Source organism: Phlebotomus argentipes, unplaced genomic scaffold (assembly GCF_947086385.1).
Source record: "Phlebotomus argentipes unplaced genomic scaffold, Phlebotomus argentipes genome assembly contig_2, whole genome shotgun sequence".
Classification (NCBI taxonomy): domain Eukaryota; kingdom Metazoa; phylum Arthropoda; class Insecta; order Diptera; family Psychodidae; genus Phlebotomus; species Phlebotomus argentipes.
The window spans coordinates 7,441,247-7,456,596 of record NW_026776162.1 but is presented as its reverse complement, the minus strand read 5'-3'; the positions used below and the strand labels follow the sequence as shown (position 1 = coordinate 7,456,596).

General features: G+C 43.6%; 2 protein-coding genes across 3 annotated transcripts in view; both read left to right on the top strand.

Moving 5' to 3' along the window:
- Nucleotides 1-5: 5 nt before the first annotated feature.
- Nucleotides 6-3,423, top strand: LOC132264983 (kinesin-like protein costa). Of its 2 annotated transcripts, none has more exons than XM_059765343.1 (2): nt 6-67; nt 122-3,423. In XM_059765343.1, exon 2 carries the CDS (start codon nt 151-153, stop codon nt 3,217-3,219), a length of 3,069 nt encoding a protein of 1,022 aa, XP_059621326.1. In that variant the 5' UTR covers nt 6-67; nt 122-150; the 3' UTR covers nt 3,220-3,423. The 2 variants fall into 2 exon arrangements, with proteins under 2 accessions (XP_059621326.1, XP_059621327.1); XM_059765344.1 differs by having other exon boundaries at nt 42-55.
- Nucleotides 3,424-4,988: 1,565 nt separating this feature from the next.
- Nucleotides 4,989-15,350, top strand: part of LOC132265288 (cell adhesion molecule Dscam2) — a 52,991-nt gene continuing 42,629 nt past the window's right edge. The window contains exons 1-5 of the mRNA XM_059765872.1: nt 4,989-5,076; nt 9,327-9,514; nt 9,608-9,746; nt 11,725-11,904; nt 15,048-15,197. Of these exons, the coding sequence (XP_059621855.1) occupies nt 5,007-5,076; nt 9,327-9,514; nt 9,608-9,746; nt 11,725-11,904; nt 15,048-15,197 (727 nt within the window). The 5' untranslated portion in view covers nt 4,989-5,006. The remainder of the gene's footprint in view (nt 5,077-9,326; nt 9,515-9,607; nt 9,747-11,724; nt 11,905-15,047; nt 15,198-15,350) is intronic.

Genomic DNA, 15,350 nt, shown 5'->3' with positions numbered 1-15,350 from the left:
CTTGCCGTGCTTCGGTGTATTGTTTTGCTCTGCGTCACGAAAAGGAGAAAATTGTGTGAGCGAAAAAGTGAGTTTTGGGGCGCTAGTGGGGCTGCTGATGGTCTAACTTGTGCTTGTTCAGTTGCAGGACATGTAGAGTGTGACGTGGCGATGGAGATTCCCATTCAAGTGGCCGTGCGCGTGTTTCCCAGGGACTTCGACAGGGAGAAGAGCGTCGTGCAGACCATCTCGCAGGTGCGCCGCCCGGGGCTCACGGAGAATGGCAATGTGGTGCCGCAGATGCTCACGTCGGGCATGGTGCAGGTGGCGGGCCACTCGTTCCCCGTCACGCACGCCCTGGCGCCAGAGAGTGGTCAAGAGGAAGTGTTCCGGCGCACGGTGCTGCCCATGATTGGGGTGCTGCTGGAGGGCTACGACACCAGTGTGGTGTCCTACGGACAGGTGGGCACTGGCAAGACCTACACACTCTTCGGTCCTGGCCTGAATTGTGCGCACAGCGAGGCGGAGCAGGGAATTGTGCAGCGCAGCATCAGGGAGATCTTCTTACGTCTCTCCGCGCTGCGCACGCGGAATTACGAGGTGAACATGGCTTGGGTGGAGATCTGCGGCGAGGACGCGGTGAAGGATTTGCTGGAGGCGGGAAATGTGCCATGCGGAAGCATCAGTGAGGCTTTCCAGTGGCTGAAGCTGGGCTTTGGCAACAAGACCGGCCAGACGTCGCACAGCATCTTCACCATCACGCTGGAGCAGCAGTGGGTGTCGCCCGAGGGTCTGATCCAGCACAGACTGTCCACGGCGAGCTTCTGCGATCTGTGCGGCACGGACAGGATGTACATGCTGAACAGCATGAATCAGCATCTCAGCATTCCCAAGGATCGCCGGCTGCAGACGCTGGAGGACATCGTGAACGCCCTCACGGATCCCAGTGTGGTGCTGTACAACAACAACGTGCCGTATCACCGCACGAATCTCACGACGCTGTTGAAGGACTCCTTCGGCGGCAGGGCGCAGACACTCGTCCTGCTGACCGTGTCGTCGCTCGAGGAGAACACCAATGAGACAATCCACAATCTCCAGTTCGCCTTCAAGGCGCAGTGCGTGCGGAATTACGTGGTGATGAACACATTCTCCGACAACAACACGCCGCTGAACGTTGAACCAGTTCAGGAGGCGGCGCCAGAGCCTGTGGACACTTTTGGGCTGCAATTCGCGGCTTCGCAGTGGTTCAAGCTGGTGTCCAATGCCGAGGGATTGCTGAGCAAGCTGGCGGAGAATGGCAATTTGGCGCAGCAGGAGCGCGAGCAGATCGAAGAGTGGCTCTTCCTCAAGGCCGAGTGCGAAGAGTGTCTGAGTTCTGGCGAGATGGTGGCTGGGAGTCAGCGATTGCTGGGCCCCATTCAGGAGGCGGATGAGCCTGAGGAGAATAGCGACCAGGAGGAGTGCCAGCAGAACACAGACAGCGATTCAGAGTCGCATCGACCGGATCTCGAGGAGAAGATGAGGAGTCTGATGAGGGACTTTCAGGCCAAGACTGACACGCTGGTGAATGAGTGCTACCAGGAGTTTCTGCGATCTCACCCCAAGGCTGTGTTTGACAGCACGGATTCCTTTCGCGGCGCCTCGCCACAAGAGCGCCACGGCCGGCGGAAGTCCATTCAGCCGGGACAGAGCTTGAGCAGCATCGAGATTGCGATGCTGAGTCGCGTGGCGGGGCGTGAGCAGCGCGAGGAGGTGCAGCCGGATCTGGTGCTGCCCAGCCGGAATGGGCAGCGAAAGGTGCTGGTGAACAGGCTGCAGAAGATCGACACGGATGTGGAGGGCAAGAAGCGGCAGATGAAGGAGCTGGAGCACACGATCTCGCTGAAGCAGAGACTGATTGAGGACTTGATTAAGAACAATGACACGCGCTCCACGGCCAAGCAGCGCTTCAGCAAGAAGCGCAAGAAGCTGGAGGCGGAGTACGAGAAGGCCAAGAAGCAGCTGGCCAAGGCTGTGGCCAATGGCAGGGGAAAGGCGGAGATTGAGCGCCTCAGCGCGCTGACGGGACACCAGGAGACGCGACTGCAGGACTTGGTGTCCATCATCGTGATCGCGGGTGAGAATGGACAGACGGTGAAGAAGCTGCAGCACTCGCTGAAGGAGTCTCGGGATCAGTTTGAGGCGCTGCAGAAGTCGGCGCGCAAGGCGAGCAAGGTGCGGAATGCGCTCGAGGCGGAGCTCAAGGAGCTGGAGGCGGCTCAGGCGCCGACGGAGGACAACCAAGTGGAGGAGAAGAGTCAGAGCTTGCGAGCTGTGAGCGCCAGAATCAGCCATCTGAATCACGTGCTGCAGGAGAAGTCGGAGAATCTGGAGAAGTTCAGTGGCGAGGAGAACGACTCGCTGCGCCATGAGATCAGGAATCTGCGGAAGACCAGAGATCAGCTGCTGGAGCAGCGCATCAGTCTGGACAAGAAGCTGAAGAAGGACAAGATCCTGACGCACAACGAGGAGCGCAAGCTGCTGACGTACGACGTGGCCATCGAGGCCATCGACACGACCATCGAGCTGAAGAACGAGAAGATCTGCGGGCGCAGCAGCGCCGACTTGGCGCAGCGCCTGGACAGGGAGAAGGGTGAGCAGTTGCTGATGGAGCGGCTGAGCAAGCTGTCCGAGGAGGAGATGCGGACGCTGCTGTACAAGTACTTCCTCAAAGTCATCGATCTGCGCGAGTCCTCGTGGAAGTTGGAGGTGCAGCTAGTGAATCTGGAGAAGGAGCGCGATGCGTCCGAGTGGCGCGAGCGCGCTCTGCGGAATGCTGTGCGTCAGGCGCGTCTGGAGGGTGAGAAGCAGGCGATTCTGCTGCAGAAGGCGCACGAGGCGAAACTCACGCTGATGATGCGTCATCTCAACGAGAGCAGCACCAGTTCCACGCTCACAGATCCCTACCCGCCGTTCTACGGAGAGCCCAGCGATGCCCTGGTGAAGGCGAAGGACATGGACTTGTGTCCACTGCCCGGCGATCGACAGCTCAGCAAGTACAAGCCGCTGGACAGGCTGAAGGTGAAGGAGTGCGAGAGCAAGAAGAAGTTCTTGGCCAAGTTCAGCATGCTGACGCGCACGGCGCTTCCCATTCAGAATCTGAAGCAGCTGCAGCTCTCCTCGTCACCCTCCACGCGTGTGACACGCGAGAAGAACAAGCTCATCATCCAGCAGGACAATGCTCAAGCCCGGCGCCACTGAATCCCTCCTCCTCAGAAAGAACAACTCTCCTTCCGGACACTTTTTGTGATAAGCATTCAGTGAAGACTCTTTTTGCCCTCATTTTTTACCCTTTTTTTTACCCCTTCCAATACTCTTCTATGCCATGTTTTTGAACCCACTTTTTGTCTCTACACAAATCCTTGTACTCTTTTTGTAATATGTTTATTTTAGGTGATGAATAAAATCAAATACTATCAAAAAATCACAATTCTTTCGCTGACGGTTGGCAATTCAAATGCCGCGCTGCTTCGCAGTTTCCGCGCGAGGGTGCACGTGTGCGGCCCACTTCACGCTGTTTCAGTCTCTCTCGAGTGGTCGACGGAGGAAGACGTTCCGCGTTTTATCGTGCGTAAATTCAATTTACACCGGATTTCAGGTGATTGTGCCGTGCAAAAGTGCCCCAATAGTGTCAATACAGCCCCTCGTAGCCGCCTCCGCCCCGAAAACGGTGAGTAGTGTGGTGGAAAAGCGGTCGGAAAATGAGGAAAACATCGTGACTCCTCTGCGGTGTCCTGTCAATGACTCAAACACGCACTTTTCATGCAATTGTGCCGGAAAATTGGCTATTTTTGGCTATGCTCCACACCAATTTTCCATCCACAGTGTGTCTGATCAGCAGTGAGGGTGGTGAAGTGTGTGAAAATGCGAAAATTTGATGGGAAAATTGTTTCGGGACATTTTCCATCATGGCGAAATTATCCTGTGACGTGCGACTTGGGTTGGGTTCGTCGCCCTTTTCGCAGGCCATCAAATACAATTTCCCGAGTGAACTATTGATTTTTCTCCACTCATTTCCACCCTGAACACTACTGTGGTGTGTCCTGGGCACTTTTTGGGGCGCCACGAGGCCCAGAAGTGCTCCTTTTTGGCGATTTTCCACCCGCAATGGGGAGTGTTTGTGTTTTCACGTCGCCTTTGTTCCCGCAGGACATTTCGCCCGAAATGCGCCGGAAAAATCGTCGGTTTCTCTTTCTCTGGAAGAGCCTTTTTTATTATTTTCCTCTACGCGGGAAAAGAGTGAGAATCTGGGATTTCTTATCACTGCTCAGCCACGGTTTGCTCTCGCGATGCTGTGTTATCGTGATGGAGTTTTCGGCCCGGGGAAATTGATGTTTATGCTCCACATGGAACAAATGCTGCTCAATGGCAAATACACACAGCCAAAGGTCACTACGATTGATTCGCGTAAAGCTGCGTGGAAAATGTGTGTATTTCGGGCAGTTTTTGGAAGCCTTTTGTGTCTTTTGTGGTGGAATCATTTCTAGGCAAATATTGAGATTACGCTTAGTCACAGTCAATGAGGCGTTTGACCGGGAAAGAGTGACTGAGAGAACATAGAAAAGTGTCTGATAACATGATTAACTCTCACCCCCAAAAGAGCCTCCGAAATTCCGAGTGAAAGTGTGAATAAAGGCGTGTGATTGAGGCGCTTTAACTAATGGTCAGTTGAGTGAATATTTCATGAAGATTCTCTTGTTTGCTTGATTGCAGGTGAGCGCGGAATAGAGGCCGCGTAGACGCGCGAGTGCGGGCGGTTCTGCCCACCCCCAAATCGCCGCCCAGCGACATCAATCATCGGCTCAGGACATCGAGCACAAGTGTCGGAATACCAGTGCGAAGGATTGAGTAATTTATCAGTGAAGAAAGTGATATTGTGCCATTGAAGAGTTTTCTGTGTTTGAGTGAGAAGAAGAAGTAAGAAGAAGTAAGAAGAAGTAAGAAGAAGTAAGAAGAAGTAAGAAGAAGTGAAGAAGAGTGTTTTCGCCATGAACGAGGATTCGCACGGAATCATGTGGATTATTCTGGCCGTTCTATTCATCTTCTCCACACCCAAAGGTATGTTTAATTCGCTCTTATCACTGACGACTTCCGATAAAGTGTCACGCCCTTTGCGAAAGTCAATACACTATTCTCTGGATTTTGTGAGGAGAATTTGCTGGTGCGGAAAAAAGTGATGCAGCAAATGACGAATATTGTGTGGAAATTAGCATAACTTGATATTGAAAATGTGTTAGAGAATGGCGACAAGTTAAGTGGATCCATATGTTATTGTCGCGCATCACAGACTCAAGTGCAACTTCTCAGTTTCGCAATTCAACACTAATATTCATGAAATTCACTTCAGAACACTTTAAACGTTTCTACTTATCTATGAAATACCAAATTTTCAATTGATTTATGGACAATTTTTCACATTTGAGTTAAGCGAAGAAAATTGCTTCTTTGTTCCGCGTTAGATTGACGATTACTGAAATTACACTTGATTTTTTCTCTAAATCTCACACTCTTCATGCAAATTAATATTTCAACTCTTCTAAACACTGGAACTTTGTTCGAATATCACAAGAAGTGTTTTAAGGATGAAGTTGAATGTTTCTTTCATATTTCAGTGTTGATTTTGGCTTCAATTTTGCTACATAATTTAAAAATTTGTTACAATTTTGAATGTAAAAGAAAGTCTAAATCTTTTTGACCACATTTTATTTTTATACAACACTTAAAATACTCAGTCTTTGACTTGTTAAGAGAATCCCAAACACGCCAAACACTGTTTATTGCATCAAAATCACTTCACTTTGTCGAAAGTGGCCATTAAATTCAGTGTTTTCTGTGCTATAAAATGCAAATCAAAGCAAATACATTGCAATTTTACAACATCTCTATTGTATTTATAGACATTTATTCCAGAACGTGATGTAAAGCCACAATCAATAATTTTTCAATGACATTGAATGTGTGTTTTGAATGAATGAATGAATGAAGAAAAAAGTGTTTCTGGGTTGGGTTTTTTCATCTAATTTCTCAATTTCTCTGGAGCGAAGAAGTGTTGAGAAAAATGTGCGGCTTTTGAGACTCGAGGCGCGAATATTGGGCAATTTCTAGTGCGTTTTCGGATGCGAACAACTTGCAACACTGTCGAGTGGGAAGCGCGGGATGCTGGAGGAGGAGGAGGGCGAATGTGTGCGTTTTGTGTGTCTCTGTGTGGGTGTCAATTGAGTGATATGAGCGCGTTTTGCTCGCGTTTTGAGCCGGTATTTTGACTCTTTTGCCCCATATGGTGAGCATGAGTGGGAAATTCGTGGTGTGCTCGTGAAGGAAGCGAAGAAGAAGGAGATGCAAGAGAAGGCGAAAAGAATGAAAATGATGAGCAGCTGCTGGTTTTTTCTCCAATGCACTCACACGCGACAGCTGTTCGATACTCCTGACCAATCGCCGTGTGAGAAATGCCGTGGTTTTATTTCGCAAAGGTCGCTTTCTTGCCTGAATTTTTGTGAGGTTGTGAAGAAGAAGAAGGTAAAATTCCCATGCGCAGGTTGTTTAACATGCACAGCTTTCGATGCATCAGACAGAATTGACCGTGAATCAGTGATTTGAAGTTCTTAAGGAAATAAGTATTTTGCCAAAATGGTTATTATTAGCGTTCTTATTTATTTTGGGGTCTGTTTTGTTGATAAAATGTCAATTATATTTCGATTCAGGATGAATATTTAAGCTGAAATCCTGCCTAAAATTGTATAATTTGCAAGAGAAATCTGTCACAAAGTATGAATATTGATGGAAATAATTAGAATTTAGCTGTTATTGTTTCATAGGGTGGAAATATTAGCAGGTCAACACTGTTATTTAATCCCTCAGTGAATTACTCAATGTTATAATGTACAAAATGTGTCCGAGAATGTGTTTATGTAAATACATCGCTGGCTAGAGTGTAAGATAGTTGATTGTTCGAGGCGCGATGAAACGGAAGTTGGTACTTTGTCTTTATTGTTAAGAAATTCACTGGATCATCATGCGTTCCGTGAAGACACTGTCCAAGTAAATAGAGACACACTTCATATTTTTCAAGAGGGAGTTTTTGATGGTGTGTTTTGTCGTGACGCTTTGAAGAAGTTGGGTTTCTTCGAATGGGTCAAATGAATGGAAAATTGAGCTTCAAGACGTTGAACTGACAAATTACTATCGTTGAGAGTTACAATGGCATCAATTTCCACATGTATAATTTTACAATCAGACACCGTGATTTTCGTCTTCTTCGCATTTGTTGCAATAAATTCTATACTCATGGCAACAATTTGTCCAAGAGACACACACACGAAATGTGTGAGAAAAGATGCAGAGAGATTCCCAAACGAAAAAAAAATATATCTTGGCAAAAAATCTCTTTTTCTGTTTAAATTAACACGACCATAAAAATTGAAAGCTTCCTATTATCTCACCTTATCTTTTAAATTAAAAGTGATGCTCTCGCGGTCATGATTTTGAGTCGCTTTCTTGAATGTGTGTGAATATGCTGTAATTGAGTCAACTCTCTGGACGCACGATTGTAAATTAAAAGCGTTGCTGTAATAGTTTTTTGAACTCAATGCGTCGCCACTACATTACAAATATAAAGTCGCTCTGTTTGGCCAGAATTTCATGATGAAAATGAGTGTATTTCGGGAGAGAAGAGGAGAAGGAAGTCAGCGTTAAACAATACACACATGACTGGTGGTCTGGAAGAAGAGAAGCGAAAAGAACGGAATTTTGAGCGCGAGTGTGGATTTTTTCACAGAATTTATGAAGAGGGTTGTTTAGGACGCTGTTTTGCATGTAATTTATCGCTAATTGTATGCTAAGAAAGGCGGTGAATGTTTGATATGAATCTGAGGATTAGAAATATTGACCCAATTGACCCACACAATATCAATCCAAATCATCTGAATGCTCTGAATGTCATGTTGTTTTATCGATTCTCAATACCAGATTCATTGACAGATTGATAGAGTAAAATTTTATGGTGAAGAGTTGTGGTTTTATATTGCTGAGAGAAGAAACCTCAAGAATTTTCATTTGCTCATTCTGTCATTTTCCCTTTCAAACACGCTCTGAAACTTCTACCGTGACGACAATTTCTCATTTTCACTCTCTTCCTCAATTTCCCATAAATCCCTGAGGTTTGGAGGGAAATGTTGAGAGAAAAGGTCGATGAAATTCATCTCATATTCACATTTGGGAGTATTTGTGGTGGAAGAATTCAAGTAAATTTATTAATATAAAATGATTTGAGCACTTTTGACTCAGTTTTCGTTATTATTAAGTTAAAAAAACTTGTTACTTTGCTAAATAAATGTGAAATTATTAATATGTAAAGCATTTTGAGCAATTTTCTTCCAATCCAAAAAAAAACATGTAATTTTTTATTGAATTTTCTTGCTCATGTTCAAATAGCCAATGAAAATTGATTTCTTATTGTTTTTAATCACTTTTGAATGTTCATAAAGGTGAATTTAACTGCATTTGAGGGTGTATCAATTTGTCAATAAATCCCTTTTGGTGTGAATGTCTCCGGAGGATGCATTCTTTTTGTAATTTATGACATGGTTTTCATGCTGCCGGTGTAAAAATAGAAGATGGTTTTGTGTTTGTGTGTTGAGTGGAAAATGAAGATTCTGCCATGGATGCCAGGTCATAAAATGTGTCTTTTCTGGCCTCTGCGATGCAGCGTGAAGAACAAATAGATACGATATCACAATTCCTCATCATGATAAATAAACACATTCGTTCTTCTCTCTGGCGCGGAGTAAATTATATTCTTGTTGTGCGACGGTGTTCTGGGAAAAAACTATGAAAAGTCGCGCTAAAGATTTGATGTCCAGAAGTGAGTCACATTAGCGGTTGGCAGAGGAATTAGTACAATTATTAGGAAGAAAAAGCAGAATCACTTGTAAATGCTGTGCGAGACACTGGTTAAAAAGACATTAAAATGGCATCAAGTGTTGAAAGACTGCGTGTGTTTTTTATCACTTTTAATTGTACTTTTATCTCACGCATAGAGAGAGAAAACGGTAGAAATTGTGGATGTCGCTCTTCTGGAATTGTTGTCTGTCTGACGGGAATTCACTTCACGTTCTTCAGGAATATAAATGTGGATCTTTGGGAGCGCATTGTTGTGGTGAAGAATTTTGTCTTGCGCCACACTTTTCGAGATGAGATGAAAGAGAGAAGATAAAGAACACACCTTTCTATTGAACTTGTCGCAATAATGTACTGAGATTGATGTGAGACAAATGACTGATCGTGACTCTGTTTGGTGTGTCTTTTTACAGTGGAAGCTGCGACAACTGATGCTGATCTCAAAGGACCCGTTTTCTTGAAAGAGCCAACAAATCGCGTGGACTTTTCCAATTCGACAGGAGCCGTGGTGGAATGCAAGGCCAGTGGAAATCCTCCGCCTGAGATAATTTGGGTGCGCAGCGATGGCACAGCCGTTGGTGATGTTCCTGGATTGCGTCAGGTAAATCTCTCATCTCTGACTTTTGCAGCTCTGGCAAAGAGACAGACAGAGAGAGAGGAAATTGAGCTGTAATGTGCGCGATTGACTTTGCAGATACAACCGAATGGCAATTTGGTCTTCCCACCGTTCAGAGCCGAAGACTATCGTCAGGAAGTTCATGCTCAGGTCTATGCGTGTCTGGCGAAGAATCAGATCGGATCCATCATTTCCCGGGACGTGAATGTGCGCGCTGGTGAGTTGACTGTTAACCATTTGTCCGGAACACAGACACTTTCACACACAGAGCGCGCGAGAGTTCTTTGGAGACACCATCGGGCGAATTAATTACAATTACGAGTGACTCATGTGAGGTTACAGTGTTAAAAAGTGGAATAGAGACACTGTGAAACCTTTTACTCTGAGAAATTTCAGAGGTTTTAGAGTAATTTAAAAACAAAGTCTTTGGATTTGTGGGCTAAAAAGACTGTTTTGAACCATAAATTTCATGCTCAGTTTGTGTAACTTGATCACAAACATATTTTGAGGGTTAAAAAGAGCTTCTTATCACTCACAAATGAATATTAATTAGTTTATTGGTTGATTTTAATTATTTCAAAGGTCTTTTTGAGTAATTTGTTTGATACAAAAGAGTCAAAAACTGCCCACAAAGGTTTCTATTTAATTTGCAGCCACTGTAAGTGCTTATTTGATGCCACATTGATGGTGGCTCTCTGTGTTAGGCCAACACAGACGCCACACACAATGTCTGCTGCTACTTGGCTTTTTTATTCGCTCCCCGTGACATGAATTCGTTGGGGGAGAGCAGCAAATCGCGCATAGTTTTTGCGAATTCATGCAACGTGAATTTTTGTGGCGAATGTGTGTTCTTTTTCCAGAGAACTCAAGAGACGCGCGCGCTCTCAAGCTAATGAAATATTCTTGCAGCGACCCATTTTTTACGTTCTGTCTTCGATTACTCTGTGGAAAACGATGCATTTTACATAGGATTTTGGTGAACTCAATTGAGTTGCACAACGACAAACTCATTGATTTTTCTTCACTCTCTGTGACAGAATTGAAGTTGGGAGGAAAAGGGAGAAGAAAAAAGAAGTGGAAGAATGAAGTTGTCGCGTCAGGGAATTTTCTAACATGTCTTGTCTGGTCAAAAAGTCGAGAGGGTATTTTTAAAAGTGTCACAGAGAGTTACAATTGACACATTTCTATCCCTAAAAAATGCAGTTGTGGCACAATACTATGAGGCTGATGTCAACAAAGAGCACGTTATTCGGGGAAATTCAGCTGTGATGAAGTGCTTGATTCCGTCATTTGTCGCGGATTTCGTGGAGGTTGTCTCATGGCACACAGATCAGAATGAGAATTTCTCTCCAAATGGGGATTTTGGTTTGTTTCTTCCACATTATAAGTTTAATACTTTAGAGAGAGAAACATCTTTTCCGGTGAAATCCTATCCTCAATAAAATAATTCTGTTTTTTGCTTATTTATCCATGATTTTATTATAAGAAATAAACACTTTTCAGTTGTCTCCCAGTATTATGACACGGATGTTAATAAAGAATATGTAATTCGGGGGAATTCAGCTGTGATGAAGTGCCAAATTCCGTCCTTTGTGGCGGATTTTGTGGAGATAGTTTCTTGGCATACGGATCAGAATGAGAGTTTCCATCAGAGGATGGATTATGGTAATTTATTTATACTTCGAATGAGCGTTTATAATGAGAATTCCATTATCCACACACACACTCCAATTCATTGATGCTGTAAGAAAGAGAGAAGACGCGAAGTGTATTTTAAATCCGATTGCAATTTTTATTATTATTTATTTATCTCGCGCAATGTGATTTATTAATGTGACATTCTCTCGTGCAACGATTCTAGAGTGGGGCGAGTGAGAAATGGAGGCAGAAAAATGCAAAGAACGCCAATAGTTCGATGTTCGCAGCTTGAATCAGCTGTTCTTCTATGTCTGCGGACTTGCCATGGATGTTACGAGAGATGGAATGAATTCGTGCTCTTGTGTCCATTTATTCAATTCACGCAATTTAATGCTTTGAAAGTGATTCGAGTTTCATATCAATTGGCGCAAGAGTTTTTGCTCTCATGATGTTGAGAGTTATTTTTAAATTCTTCTTCAATTGTTGGAAAATGCCCTCAATTAAGTGTTGGCGATTTTAATTTTGATATATTTTGGCTTGCAAATCTCATCTTGCAGTTGTACAGCAATTCTATGAGGCTGAAGTGAACAATGAATATGTAATCAGAGGCAATTCGGCTGTGCTAAAGTGCTCAATTCCGTCATTTGTGGCGGATTTCGTGAGTGTCCTGTCGTGGCAGGATGACAATGGGAATACATATGGATCTGCCATGGATGATCTGCACGCCAATGCCAAGGGTTGGCTAAATATCTTGAGCTCTTCTTCTTCCCCAAATGCATCCCAAGTAAAGTTCCTTTCCCGTTTACACTTAATTTACAACACGTCTGGGTTTTTGCAGTGGTTAATCAATACTACGAGGCAGAAGTGGTGTCTGAGTATGTGATTAAGGGCAATACGGCGGTGCTCAAGTGTACGATACCATCATTTGTGGCGGACTTTGTGCGAGTTGAGGCGTGGGTGGCAAACGATGGCACAGAATATCTGCCGGCGGACGATTTTGGTATACAAAATCATGCCTTTTAGTGGTTAAATTCCTCCAGAATTCCTCACCGAAATTCTTCCTGGGCTTTTAACGTTTATTTGGTTCTTTTAGTTCCTTTTTAAAGTGTGGAGACTTAATTTGGGACAAGAATACATTGAATGTCGACAACAACTGTTGATAAAGACTTTAATTTAGCATAAACACAGCTTCTATTTTTGGGAGCAAAATGGGTGTGAGAAGTGTGATGCAGTGATTGATTATCTCTCCCTTTAAGTCGTCAATCAATACTACGGAGCGGATATATTGATGGAGTATGTGATAAAGGGAAATGCAGCGGTGCTGAAGTGCTCGATTCCATCATTTGTGGCGGATTTCGTTAAAGTCGAGTCGTGGATTGATGAGGATGGCAATGAACTCGTGGCCACAAACAATTATGGTTAGATGAAGAGAGAGAGAGAGAGAGAGTCAAAACCGCAAAGTGCATAATTGCCTCTGTGTGACAAATGATCCCAAAATCCATCCCTTTATCGCATTAAATCTTCCCTTATTTTGTTTCATATAATGCGATTTTTGCACCTCTTGCAGTCGTGAATCAATTCTATGAGGCGGAAATTATGACGGAATATGTTATTCGGGGAAATGCTGCTGTGCTGAAGTGCTCAATTCCATCCTTTGTGGCGGATTTCGTTAAGGTTGAATCATGGGTGGATGAGGATGGACTTGTGCTAGTTTCAACGGAGAATTATGGTTATTTTTCCGTTCTGTGATATATTTATATGGAAAATTAATCCACCATTTCCTCCCTCTTTGCGTCCCTTCTTTGATGAAAGTTATATTTTTCTCTTGTTTCTTTGTCTTTTTTCTCGCTGTATGAAAAGTCGTGACCCAATTTTACATAACCGAAGCGGAAAATGAGTACGTGATTAGAGGGAATACGGCAGTGATGAAGTGCAAGATTCCGTCCTTTGTGGCGGATTTTGTATTCGTAGAAGCCTGGTTGGCGGAAGATGGCACAGAATTGACCTACTCTAGTGACTCGAGTAGCTTTGGTAAATGGAGAGAAAAATGCGTGGAGTTGTTTTAAACCTTTTGGGCATCAGAATATCCCTGAGAAATCCTTTCCCTCTTGATCAATTAAATCTCACTCTGTTTTTCTTGCCTTTCAATTTGTCTGCTTTAAACAGTTGTAATTCAACCTTACGAAGCTGAGGCGGACAATGAGTATGTTATCAGGGGAAATTCGGTGGTTATGAAGTGCGAAGTGCCGTCATTTGTGGCGGATTTCGTGTCTGTGGATCTCTGGATGGATTCTTTGGGACAAACTTACTATCCGGGCAATGATCAAGCGATGGGTATTGAAGTGAAAAAACTATAATAATTGTATGAAATTGTCTTGTAGGAAATTCCTTGTCCTGAATGTGTTAAAAAATTCAATTTCTTCTGTTCTCTTTTACTCTCTCTTTAAAGTTGTGAATCAGTTTTATCAAACGCGCGTGATTGATGAGTTCGTGTTGAAGGGAAATGCGGCGATCCTTAAATGTCTCTTGCCATCATTTGTGGCGGATTTTGTGTCTGTCGATGCGTGGATTTTGGATGAATCACTTGAAATTAACTCGTCAATTGAGGAGAATAATTTGGGTATTGTTTGTGTTAAAAATTTTAAATGATTCTCCAGCTTCCCGTCCATTAATTCATTGTCTTTTCTAGTTTGTTAAATTCTCACTTTATTTGTTTTCTCTTTTCTCTGTGTTTTAAGTCGTCAACCAGTTTTATCAAACGCGAGTGAATGATGAATTCGTGTTGAACAGAAATGCAGCAATTCTCAAATGTCTTTTGCCATCATTTGTGGCGGATTTTGTATCGATTGACGCGTGGATTTTGGATGAATCGCTTGAGATATCGTCATCCATTGGCCAAGAGGATAATTTTGGTATTTTACAAGTTATGGCGCAGATTTTCCCATGATTTCCCAGTAAAATCTATCCTTATTCAGTTTCTCAGGCACTTGTTGCTCTTTCTCTTGCAGTTGTCAATCAATACTATGAAGCTCAGGTGTATGATGTTTTCGTGATTAAGGGAAATGTGGCCATTTTCAAGTGCAACATTCCTTCCTTTGTGTCTGATCACGTGGAGATTATTGAGTGGGCAGACACTGAGGGTGGGATTTACTCCATGGAAGCAAGATTTGGTATTAACTATGAAAATTGTTAAGAAATTGTGCTTCTTCTTCCATTGCTTCCCACTCACACACTGAAGAATGAATAAATCCCTTTTCGCGAAATTGTTCTTTGATATTGAAAGATTGACTGAAAATCCATCCTTGTTCAGTTATTTTTCAAAGCTACTCGGTGAATGTGATGGACGAGCATGTTTTGCGCGGAAATACGGCCATCGTAAAGTGTCACATTCCGAGCTTCGTGGCGGATTTCGTGGAGGTTTCCGCGTGGCTAGAGAACGAATCGGAGGAACTCGTGGCTGGGAATCTCTCTGGAGATATTATCGGTACATGAGATTTTGTATTTGATTTCTTAACGGATTTTCTCTCTTTTTTGAGCAATTTGCACGAATTTCGGTGGTTTCTTTCGGTTAGAATTGGTCCATCCTTGAATTATCCTTTGATCCTGAACACTCCACGAGCCTCACGGCTTACCTTCATCCCAATCATCCTCCTTCCCATAGAGATTAAGTGCTTGTAGAGTTGCTTTGTGATAAGAAGATACAAAAAAGTCAATTTATATTAACGTAATGCACGAAGAAGAGATATTTGATTGTCAAGTTCAAGAATTACTAAATGTGAATTCAATGCATGTTATTTGCTTGATTGTTGGCATACAAATTGTTGATGTTTTATGAGAGCAATTCTCGCTAATGGATTATTTTCTCTTTCCACTTGTGCAGACGGTAAATATTTAGTATTGCCGTCTGGAGAGCTTCACATTCGCGAAGTTGGACCTGAGGATGGATACAAGAGTTATCAGTGCAGGACGAAGCATCGATTGACAGGCGAGACACGATTGAGTGCAACAAAGGGTAGATTGGTCATCACAGGTGAGTATTCATGGCAATTTCTCTTGTTTCTTAAAGAACTAATTCAAAAACTTCAAATTCAAGTCAGAGATTATGGAAAATAAAACCACTTGAGGAAGCAATTATATATTGTAGAGTAAAATTAATGCATGTGAAAAGAGATTTTTGAACTTG

What these genes read in the sequence shown, in the direction of transcription:
- LOC132264983 (XM_059765343.1), top strand. Translation starts at nt 151, where the DNA reads ATGGAGATTCCCATTCAAGTGGCCGTGCGCGTGTTTCCCAGGGACTTC.